Source organism: Carassius auratus, chromosome 16, assembly GCF_003368295.1.
Source record: "Carassius auratus strain Wakin chromosome 16, ASM336829v1, whole genome shotgun sequence".
Lineage (NCBI taxonomy): Eukaryota > Metazoa > Chordata > Actinopteri > Cypriniformes > Cyprinidae > Carassius > Carassius auratus.
Window position 1 is genome coordinate 3,229,429 of NC_039258.1, and position 12,776 is coordinate 3,242,204.

The 12,776-nt window shown below is 33.3% G+C and overlaps 1 protein-coding gene across 1 annotated transcript in view; it reads left to right on the forward strand.

Annotated features, from left to right (window-relative positions):
- nkd2b (NKD inhibitor of WNT signaling pathway 2b) overlaps positions 1 to 11,650 on the forward strand; it is a 30,671-nt gene extending 19,021 nt beyond the window's left edge. The window contains exons 4-10 of the mRNA XM_026283372.1: positions 5,948 to 5,981; positions 7,309 to 7,421; positions 8,054 to 8,149; positions 8,242 to 8,392; positions 8,819 to 8,870; positions 8,969 to 9,063; positions 10,208 to 11,650. Of these exons, the coding sequence (XP_026139157.1) occupies positions 5,948 to 5,981; positions 7,309 to 7,421; positions 8,054 to 8,149; positions 8,242 to 8,392; positions 8,819 to 8,870; positions 8,969 to 9,063; positions 10,208 to 10,683 (1,017 nt within the window). The 3' untranslated portion in view covers positions 10,684 to 11,650. The remainder of the gene's footprint in view (positions 1 to 5,947; positions 5,982 to 7,308; positions 7,422 to 8,053; positions 8,150 to 8,241; positions 8,393 to 8,818; positions 8,871 to 8,968; positions 9,064 to 10,207) is intronic.
- The last annotated feature ends 1,126 nt before the right edge of the window (positions 11,651 to 12,776 follow it).

Consider the following 12,776-nt stretch of genomic DNA (forward strand, 5'->3'; position numbering starts at 1 on the left):
TTGTGAATCTGTTTTTACGGATGGTTCATTTCAGTGGACTGGCTTAAAAAAGATTCACTGATTAATCTGAATCTCTGCGAGGTGTTCACCCTGTTTAGACTCATATAAATGACAATGCCATCACATGCATATTGTTCTATTTAAATGCAGAAAATAAAGTTAATTATTTGATGGTTACCCTAGTAAAAAAAGTAATATAATTAAAAATGCATTTATTTCATACTAAGTAAAGTTCAAATCTCTTACTGACAGATAATCCGACACACAATGCACATTTCTTATCAAGACTAAAATGTGTTTTAATGTCACTTTTGATGAGGATTGAATGATGTCTTTAAATGCAAAATATTTAAAGTGTACCTGAAGTATACTGCAATAGTTCCACTTTAGCACAATCAAATGTATTTCAGTATATCTTTAGTTGCTTTAGCACTACTTCTGCACAATTAAAGTGCATCAAGTACAAAATTAGTTTAGCAGACTTTAAGTATACCAGTTTACTATATATAGTTTACTTGTATAAGTGTATTTATTTTTACTAGGGAATATATTCTAAATATTGTAGTTTGTTGTTTTTACAGCTAGAGATTCACAGTTTCTTCGCGCCGCTGATATTCATAAACAGGTGATGGACGAGATGAACCTTCACCTTTATGATATCAGGAAGCCACGGGAACAATGAGGTGTTTATACACATCCACACACAGTCCCTTCCTTGCACTGTGTTTATATTCCTGCGACGCGTTTCATTTTGTTGATCCATCCGTGTGCTGTTAACACCAGCTCCGCTCCATTCGATGTGTCCCGTCTCCAGACGCCTTAACTTCCTGTGGTGGAGCAGGGCTGTATATTTAGGAGCGGAGTTGTGGTTGACCTCCCGGTGACCCCTGAGTGATCTCAAGGCCTCGAGGAACTTCACATGTTGGATGCAAGCCCGATGGGAGAAGCGTGCGCAGTGTGTGCTGAAGAGATGAGAGTCTGGAGAGATAACACTTAGTAGTGTGAGAGTGCACACAGGATTTTTATCTCATAACAAGGATTTAGTATGCACTAAGTTAGCCTTTGTATCTCATAGTTAGCAGTTAGTCTAAGTACATTTTATGTCACAATTTCAATTTTTTATCTCATAATTATGACACAATTTTGGCCTTTTTATCTCATAATTATGACACAATTTTGGCCTTTTTATCTCATAATTATGACACAATTTTGGCCTATTTATCTCATAATTATGACACAATTTTGGCCTTTTTATCTCATTATTATGACACAATTTTGGCCTTTTTATCTCATAATTATGACACAATTTTGGCCTTTTTATCTCATAATTATGACACAATTTTGGCCTTTTTATCTCATAATTATGACACAATTTTGGCCTTTTTATCTCATAATTATGACACAATTTTGGCCTTTTTATCTCATAATTATGACACAATTTTGGCCTTTTTATCTCATAATTATGACACAATTTTGGCCTATTTATCTCATAATTATGACACAATTTTGGCCTATTTATCTCATAATTATGACACAATTTTGGCCTTTTTATCTCATAATTATGACACAATTTTGGCCTATTTAGCTCATAATTATGACACAATTTTGGCCTTTTTATCTCATAATTATGACACAATTTTGGCCTTTTTATCTCATAATTATGGCACAATTTTGTCTTTTAATCTCATAATTATGACACAATTTTGGCCTATTTAGCTCATAATTATGACACAATTTTGGCCTTTTTATCTCATAATTATGACACAATTTTGCCTTTTTATCTCATAATTATGACTCAATTTTGCCTTTTTATCTCATAATAATGACACAATTTGGGCCTTTTTCATAATTATGATTTAGTATGCCATAAGTTTGCCTTCGTATCTCATAGTTATCAGTTATAGTCTTAGTACATTTTATGCCACAATTTCTACATTTAATCTCATAATTTTGACCTGTCATATTATTGACTTTTCATATTATAGTATCTCATAAATCTCATAATTATGCATTAGTATCTAATCATTTTGATCTCTCACATGACATTTTATATATTTTTTCAACTTTTATCTTATAATTATGACATAATATTGAGTTGTATATCACAGTAACAACTTAGTTTCTTAATTTCAGCTTTTTGTCATAATTTTGATTGCAACCTCATAATTATGATTTAGTATCTCATAATTTTAACCTTTCATATTGTTCATCATACTGTATTACTGACTTTACATATTATAGTTTCAACTTTCTCTTATAATTATAACATCATTTTGACCTTTTTATTTCATAATTATGATTTAGTATCTCATAGTTATCATTTTATGTCATCATTTATTTTTATCTCATAAATATGACTCCGTATCTAATAATTTTGACCAGTCATATTTATGAATTTTTAGAACCTTTTTTTTATAATGATCAATTAGTGTATTAGTATGTTTGGAATTTTATATCATCATTCCTACCTTTTTATCTCATAATTATGATTTAGTATCTCATATTTTATGCTTTCTTTTTAATAATTTCAGCTTTTTTTCTTATAATTGACATTAACAAAGTTCAGTTTATATCATAATATCAACCTTTTAATTCTGAAATAATTTTGGCTCAGTATTTGAATAACCTCATATCTCATAAATCTCAGTTTTTATCTCATAACTGACGACAAGTCATTCTCAGTGACTTCCTCATGAATCTGGACACCAGAAGCTTTTGGCCTGTAGCTCGTTCTGCAGTGGCTTTGATGAAGTGAGTCTAATTGTCTCCAGCAGATAAACATCAGCATGTTGCACTTCCAGAGGAAGCAGATAAGAGCGGTAATGAACTAGCTGAAATAGTCGATCGGGTCGTCTGTATTCCAGCGGAAGGGAGCTTTGGACGAGTCCAGGAGATGTTCTGTGATTTACAGGCCTGGGGAACTTCAGACGTCTGGCCGAGGCTCTGACGCAGATGAGCGAACAGACTCGCTTCACAGCTGTTGTTTCTGAGGCCTTCATGTCCTGCCAAGAAATACTGTGCCTCACATCTGACCTCAGGGGGAAAAGTCTCCATGTGCTGGACTGTAAAAGCTTTCGGACGTCTGTGGCACGCTGGTACCTTGCTGTTGATCACCACACGCCCCGAAACAATCAAATATCACAAGAGAGACAGATGAACCTTTTTTTAATAGAGTCTTTGATTGCTTAACTTTTCCTTTCTATGATTTTGTATGCATGCTCGAATGCTATTTTACAATCGTTTTAATCTCGTTTTTTAATCATTGTTGAATCGTATCTATCCTATTGCAGCATAAATGGTTACAGCGTGCTGTTATGCACATTTACACCAGTTTTCTTTCCAGTGTGTTCAGTGAACACTGGATCTGACCGATTCTTGGAAGTGAGGGTCTCCAGTGTATTTTTTTTTTTTTTTTGTTAGCTAGAAGCCAAGACCAAAGCAGAGATTACAACATTAGTGAGATGCTGTGGATGCTTTGACACGGAGCTGACCGCTGGATCTGAGTCCGGTCTGGATGGACTTTACTCAGCCAGATGAACGTCAGCTACTGTCTGTCATACACTTGCAACACATGCATACACTACTGCTCAAAAGATTTTTGAAAGCTCAGCAATATTCATTTATTTCACAAAAATAAGGTAAAATTGTAAAATGTTATTACAATGTAATATAGCTGTTTCTGTGTGGATATCTCTTAAACTGTAATTTATTTCTGTGATCAAAGTTGTATTTTCAGCATCATTCCTCCAGTCTTCAGTGTCACGTGATCTTCAGAAATCATTCTGATCTGCTGATAGTGAAATCAGTTTTTGCTGTTTCATATTTTTTTGGAACCTGTGATAGTTTTTCATGATTCTTTGATGAATAAAAAGTTACAAAAGAACAGCATTTATTTAAAATCTAAATATTTTGTAACATTATAGACTACTTGTGAAACGTTTGGGTTCAGTACAGTCTTTCTGTTTTTGAAAGAAAGTAACACTTTTTTCAGTAAAAAGTGACAGTAAAGGCTTGTATTGTTAGAATATGATTTTTTAATAAATGCTGTTGATGTTTAATTTTTTTTTTTTTAAATATGAAGCAGCAAAAATTGATAATTCAGCATATTAAATGATTTCTGAAGAATCCTGTGACAGTAAATACTGAAGTAATTCGGCACTGCATCACGGAAATAAATTATATTTTAAAGTGCATTAAAATAGGAAACCACTATTAGAAACTGAAATAATATTTCACAATATTTCTATATTTTTTACTGTATTCTGGATCAAATCAATACACCCTTGATGAGCATAAGAGACTCCATTTATTAACATCTTACAAACTTTTTGTTTATATATACTTCCAATCTCTCATGAGAGTTTGAGACGATAAAGAAACCAGGGCCTGAGTTTTCTTCAGCTGTGGATGGGAACCAGCTCTGTCTTAATGAAGCATATGGCCCACACATTGCTGCTTGAAAAGGACCTCCGTGGCTGAAGGCATTATGGGTAAAATAGCATGTGTTAGTCTTTAAAATGCAGAGGGCGGTCAGATCTGTGAAGCATGTGTTGCGCTGGGTGGTAATGAGTTCACAGACATGTGACTTTAAAGAAACATGGCCGTCCTGCTGCTGGAAATCATCACAGTGTTGCATTCTGGGAAGCAGATCCGTCTGAAATCAATACAGCTAATTGGATTGTAGAAGACACATCTGGCCCCGCCTCTCGGAGCTTCTCATTGGTCGATTGCCTGACTGACAGAGTGTGTTGCAGAATGTTAAAACTGTGGTATAAAAATCTTATCTTATGTTTAAATCTTTTTAAATTTGACATTGTGATATAACGTCTTGCTTAATTTTAATGTCAACAAATTATTACAACAACAAAAAATACGTATGTGTGTAAATGTATAAATTAAAAATGTATAAGTGAAAATTTATTTGTGTTTAAATTACAGAAAAAAAAGACTTTTTATTCCAATTATTACAAACGAGTAAAAGGTGTTAAAAATGGGTTTTGTAGATGTTAGAAAGAAATGAAGTATTTTCAAATAAAAATTAAAAGATGATTGATGTTTATAAATTACAAATTAAGAAATGTAAATAATTTTACACGAATGTTAACATGGGGGTTAATAAAAATAAATGAACACTTTTATTATCAAAGATGCATTAAATTGATCAAAAGTGAGAGTAAAGACATTTCTAATGTGACAGAATATTTCTATTTCAAATAAATACTTCTCTTTTGAACGTTCTATAATCAGAAAGATTTCTCATCATATTTTCATGATTTCTGAAGATCATGTGACACTGAAGACTGGAGGAATGATGCTGAAAATACAGCGGAGCATCGCAGAAATAAATTACACTTTAACACAGATTCACTTAGAAAACAGGTTTTGAAATTGTAATATTATTTCAGTTTTTTTTATGTTTTTGCATTATTTTTAACCAAATAAATGCATCCACTGTGAGCAGAAGAGGCTTAAAATCTACTTCTACATTGCTAATATTGACTATTTCTAATCCGCAGTGGCTTCGGGATGGTTTTTGGTGTTTTAAGATGAACTAACAGTTGTTTTTAAGGTAGTTTTCCGACTGTTCAGTTATTAGTCTGTTCCTGATGCTGTTTATGACAGATCTCAGGCATATGGATTTATTTACCTCTTTTAGCAATAAAGCCCCACAATGCTCCTCCTGTGTAAAGTATAAAAAATAACATGATAATAGAGAAACATCAGATCTCGTCTCTTTGAGAAAATATCTTGTTTCTGTGTGATTTTGGGTTGAAGTTGGAAGGGGTTTCTCGGTAGATTTAATCGTATGTGACGCCGTCATCGTTTCGGCGTCCCTGAGGAGGAAATGCTTCAGATGGAGGTGTTTGCTTTTCCTGTGGTTTCTGAGCTGTATATTAAACTAAAAACACCTCCTCTTGTGTTTTTTTCTCCCATGTTTCTCCTCCAGGAGCTGAAGGATGGACATCGCTGCCCTCTAGAGGGTGAGGACAGACACACAACATCTGGATTTGAGCCCTGTTTTTCTTAAAAACTGAGATGCATTGATTTTAAGATGCGGATAATGAAGGTTAAGGTTAAGAAGCCTTGTTTTCTGAGAAATTGCAGAAAACAAGCCTATTTAGAAATAAATAGAAATATAAGAAACAATGCACAAAAGCACATAAAAAAAATTCTAAACCTCAAACTAAAATAAAAATACAAACTGGAAATATAAAATATAATCTCGTTCAAGATATTAAAATGTATAAATATAAAATATGTACAATAATTTACTAAAAGCTGAAAATATAAAATAAAAGCTAATATATAAAAAATTGTATGTTCTGTTTTCAGTTAATAATATCATAAAATATCATCAAATAAAGCAATTTAATTCCATTTCAGTGTTATTTTAATATTTATATGCTGCTGTATTATTTATTAATATTTTGAATTAGCTTTTATTTTGATATTTTCCTATATTTACATATAAAAATTTGTTATGATATATAAAAAATTATTTACTGAAAACTAAACATATACAAAATAAATATATTAGTTTTTTATGTAAATAAATACAAATATTATATTTAATTAAATGCTGAAGACAAAAAAATGTAAAAAGCTAATTCAAAATATTAATAAATACTATCTTAGTATGTAAATACTAAAATAACATTTAAATTGAATTTAATTGCTTCATTTGATGATTTTATATGAAATTGTTTATTACTAAACATGTAAAAAATAAATATATTAGTTTTCTATGTAAATAAATAAAAAATATAATATTGAATTAAATACTGAAAACTGAAAATAAAAATAAAGCTAATTCAAAATATTAATAAATGCTTCAGTAATATATAAATACTAAAATAACATTGAAATTGAATTTAATTGCTTTATTTGATGATATTATATTATATTACTTACTAAAACCTGAACATAGACTGTAAAAATAATTATATTAGTTTTATATGTAAATATATAAAAAATATTATATTTAATTAAATACTGAAAACTGAAAATATCAAAATAAAATGTAATTAAAAATATTAATAAATACTACAGTAGTATATAAATACTTTATTCCTTTATCTGATAATAGTATATTATATTATTTACTGAAAACAGAACTTATAAACATAAATGTAAAAATAAATATATTTGTTTTATATTTAATATACTACAGATACTGCATGACACTTCTTTTTTGGACACTACTGCTCTTAGTAGTGTACTTACTTTACTCTCTCTCTCTCTCTCTGTGTGTGTGTGTGTGTGTGTGTGTGTGTGTGTGTGTGTGTGTGTGTGTGTGTGTGTGTGTAGTGTCTCTGCCTCCAGAAAAGGCTGAAGGACGTGAGAGTTTTCTGTCGTCTGAAGACGGAGAGAGAGAAGCGCTGAAGGAAACCTGCAAAGGAAAGAAACGCATCAGTCTCGATGTAAGTTCTCAACAAAGCTTTTATTTATTTATTAATACATTATTCAAGGGGTCCCTTTTGAAGTTGTTTTTATTTTAATTAAAATTAAAATTTTCACATTCTGTAGCAATTACAGAAAGGTCATAACAAACATCAGCTAAATAAAATTTTCTACAATTTATATTTATTTATTGATAATTTATTCGTGGGGCACTTTTTAAGAATTTGTATTTTTCATTTTTAAATTTTAGTTTATTTCACATTTTATTTATATTTCATTCATTATATTAACTTGAACACACAGATTCCTACTAAATACATTCATAAACTTAAATTAAAATGAAAACGGTGATAATCCGTGGTATCATTCAGTGTATAATTAGTGTATATTTTCATTTCATCAGGAATTTCTAATGTTTATTTCTCCACAAAATGCCACACAGAGATTTCTTGGAACTTTTCATTCATTTAAAGTTTAGATTTTATTTTATTTCAGCTTTATTCAAATTAACAAAAAAATGTATAACCATAGTTGGCAAAAAAAAAAAAAAGATTTGTTTGACATTGGCAGTCATTGGGGTGCTCCTGCTGGTCAGGTGTGTAACTGCGTGTGTGTGTGTGTGTGTGTGTGTGTGTGTGTGTGTGTGTGTCAGGATCTGGAGTGTAACGTGTCTCTGGTTGATGAGAACAGGCAGGAGTGGGTCTTCACGCTCTATGACTTCGACAACAGCGGAAGAGTCACAAAAGAGGTAAATACTGACATCTGTACACACACCTGACCTTCATTCCCTTCAGTGAAACACATCAGAATGTGTTCATGTGTGTGTGTGTGTGTGTTTAGGACATGTCCAGTTTGATGCACACTATCTATGACGTGGTGGACACCTCGGTCAATCACTCGAGTCACGGCAAACAGAAGACGCTCCGAGTGAAGCTGACGGTGACTCCTGAACACAGAGCTCACCGGAGAGACACCACACACACCACGACCGGTGCGTATCCTTCTCATACACACACACACACACACACACACACACACACACACACACACACACGGAGACACAGAGAGAGAGAGACAGAGACAGAGACAGAGACAGAGACAGAGACACACACACACACACACACACACACCCACACACTCACACTCACACACACTCATACACACACACACAGAGAGAGAGAGAGAGAGAGAGAGACAGAGACAGAGACAGAGACACACACACCCACACACACACACTCACACTCACACCCACACACACACACTCACACTCACACACACACACACACACAGAGAGAGAGAGAGAGAGAGAGACAGAGACAGAGACAGAGACACACACTCACACACACACACACACAAACACTCAGAACTGTTCTTGGTTTTGTGCCTAACTTCTGAACTCTGTTTGCTCCGGGTTCAGACAATCGCTTGAGTCGCATCGAGTCGGTTCACGCAGAGGACACACACATCAGGTGAGCGACTAGTGTGTGTGTGTGTGTGTGTGTGTGTGTGTGTGTCATGTAACCAGCGTTTGTATGTCCACATGTGACATGATGTGTGTTTCTCACAGAGGTCAGAATCACTACTGTGTGGACGAGAACACAGAGAGACGAAACCATTACCTGGATCTGGCCGGGATAGAGAACTACAGCTCCAGATTCGACAGTAAGACTCGTCTGAACGTGTGTGTGTGTGTGTGTGTGTCTCACAGAAACTTCACATAGAAACAGGGGCGGATCTAGAAAAATATTGATGGGGTGGCGAGAAGGGGGCAGGAATTTTTGAGGGGTGGTAACATATGGCAGACGTATATCTACTGAATTTATTCACAGTTATCACAGTTTGATGATAAATATATGTGCACACTACAAAAGGACACAGCTATCATTTACAAACTTAAACTCATGCAATCAATGTCTTGCATTTGAAACAGTTCATATAAGATTTTAAATTATAGGCACAAATACAAATGTACTTTTAGAAAGACATTGTCGTTTCTGTCAGTCTGTGTACTGAAAGAATGACGATAGTTTTATCAAATGAAATGGTGAAATCCTCTCATAGCGCGCTGACGTGCACATGTGTAGCATTCATCATGTGTTAATATAGTGAAGAGCTGAAAACACCACGCATGCTTCAGTGTGTGTGTGTGTGTGTGTGTGTGTGTGTGTGTGTGTGTAGTAGAGCACACATTATATAAAATATATATATAATATATATATATATAAAATATAATTCCTTAATGTTTAGGTAATTTTTCCTACATTTTATTAAATATAATTCCTTAATTTCAATTATTGTTCTGACCCTTAATAAAATATGATATGATATATAAAATAATTTTTGTTCATGTTGCCAACCTTTTGTAAAATATATTTTCATTAATTCTGATTATTGTGATGACTGTTTATAATATAGAACTCCTTTTTTATGTAATTACCTTAGTTTTAATAATTGTGCTGATTATTTATAAAATGCATTTTCCATAATTATTCTAACCCCTTATAAAATACAAATCCTTATTTTTTTTTTAATGTTTCCAACCTTATATAAGATATATTTTCCTTAATTGTTATTACTCTGCTGACTGTTTATGATATAGAACTATTAAATGTAGTATAAATAAGTATAGAAAACATTTTTTTAAATTATATTTTCTTTAATTTTAATAATCATTCTAATGCTTTATAAAATATATTTTCTGTAATTTTGATAATTATTCTGACTCCTTATAAAATTTAATTTCTTGATTTTTGAATCCTTTTGTGAAATATATCATATATACTCTTCAATTTCCTCCCTCATTAAGGTTCCTCTCCTCCTGGGGTCCAGCAAGAGCAGCCGTCACAGTCTTCACACGATCAGAGCCGTTCTCGTTCCCATGAGCCCGAGACACACGCTCATCAGCGGCGGTCTCAGGTCCTCTCTGACCCCTGCGTGACCCCGGATCACCGCATGCGAGGCGGGCCCCAGTCCATCAGATCCCCCAAGGGCCCTTCCAGAGGCGGCCAGTCTGTGGCCAGAACCAGCAAGTGCCACAGCTTCTATCCAGCGGATGTGTACCATCTCTCCCAGCAGAGCCATCTCCAGCCCTCCACGGGTCTCCAGCACAGCCACAGCAAGAGATCGAGAGCCAGAGCCAGAGAACAGGCGCTGTCGCCCTCCAAACACACCCAAACACAGCAGCCCTCGCCCGTCAGCGAACACAGCGTTCAGCGACACGAACACCATCATCATCACGAACACCATCATCATCACCACTACCACCACTACCATCAGACGTGATGCTTTTTTAGCAATAGCCAAACATTGTGGATTTTTCTTTTATGCCAAAAATCGTTAAATATATTTTTGTAAATTCCGTATTGTAAATATATCAAAACTTTGCAAAAGCATTGCTAAGAACTTAATTTGAACAACTTTAATGATGCGTCGATTCTGAGATTTTCCGAATGCATCGCGAGATTCTCTCTGGAATCTATTCTGAGCACAGTTTTTAACAGCAGATGGCGCTCTACTCTAGTTTTAATCTGCGCTCTCAAATGCTAATGAAGAAGAACGCTTGTGTGTGTAATTTCACATCGTCTCAGAATGCTTTTATCACGCGAGATTAATATAAACCCACTGTGTTTACATTCGCTTCAACCTTTTCGAATTGTATGAATGATTATTTTAGGTTTGAATGTGTGTAAGGATTTGTAAACGAGCAGAGTATGTCTGTTTCTAAAGCATGCAGCGCCATCTGCTGTTCAAAACTGAAAAGACTCAAGAGAGAATCGCGATGCATTCAGAAAATCGATGCACGAATCAATTTAACATCGCACACCTAACGATTAATCGTTAAAAGATAGAAATCTCGATTCAAACTCACACGCAACGATAAATCTTTGAAAATGTCATAATGGAACATTCAAACTGCATTCGACACAGAAAGCATGCATATCTATCCGTTTTACAAACGTCTTTTTAAACACAAAGAATTATTTTCTTGTCTTAAAGTCACGCATATTAACACAGAAATACTGGGATGAAACTTTATAGCTCGGATATAAACATTGATGTCTATAGTTGCAATCAAAATCACCTTTAAATAACATTTGTGTCGATTACAGTGTTTCTCCAGTAGGTGGCGACAAGTTTATCAAGTGTGTTGGAATGATTTGATCAACAAACAGCATGAAACATGATTTTAAAAAGAGCAAAACGATATTGAGGATGCTAGAATATAAATATAAATCAATTATCATTAAAACACACACACACACACTCATTTGCAGTCAAAGTTTTGGAATAATTAATTTTTTTAATGTTTTTGAAAGAAGCCTCTTCTCCTCACCAAGGCTGCATTTATTTGATACGGTAAAAACGGTAATATTGTGAAATATTATTACCATTTAAAATAGCTATTTACTATTGTAATATATTGTAAAACTTAATTTATTTCTGTGATCAAAGCTGAATTTTTAACATCATTTCATATATATTATACCAGGCTTTTCCTTGGTAGCTTATACATACATATTTAATTTGAAACATTTCAATTAGAGACCCAGAAAAAAAAAACAGCAATCAAACCAATTGCAATAAAGAAAACTAATTTGATTTCCATCTTTAAGATTTTATCCAGTATATTCAGTCATGTATGAATGGGGTCATTAAATATACTGCATAGAAGGAACGACCCCATAATATTTAAAATGACCATATCGTGTAATTTAGATCAGATTAGCCCCTCAGATGTGGTTTTGTGCGACGGCGTCTCTTCAAGTATTTTTTCTCAGGTGAACAGTGCTGCTCTGTAGCTTTTCTGAAAAAAGTGCCATGGACTGAACGAGGAAATATCACCACTGTTTGAATGCTAAAATATCCTTTATGTTTAAAAATAAAAACGATTTGAATATAAACAGTATGTTTATACTGCATATGCATATTTATCTTGGTTTATACATATGCATTTGTTTTTTTGTTTTTTATATTTTAATAAAATACATTTAATGCATTTGACTTCTGCCTTTCATTCTCTCAGAGAAATGTACAAACTGACTTAACTATCTGTGTTTTGGTATTTTTTTTAACTAAAAATTGTACTGTATGTCTTTTTTTTTTTTTGACTTAAGCTCTTGCCATGTAAAAAAAAAAAAGAATTCTGTAATAATATTTTAGTGTGATAAAATCTGCTAAAAATACAAAATATTAAAAAAAAATTAACAAATTAAAATATAGTACATATTTTTAAAAACAAAAATTTTGATCACCACGCGAACTTATTCATTAGAACCTGATTAGAACCAATAGAATATCTGTTAAAAAATAAATAAAGTACTTTAACCACACCCCTCTTTCTCTAACTCCGCCCTGCAATGACACGTCAACCAACC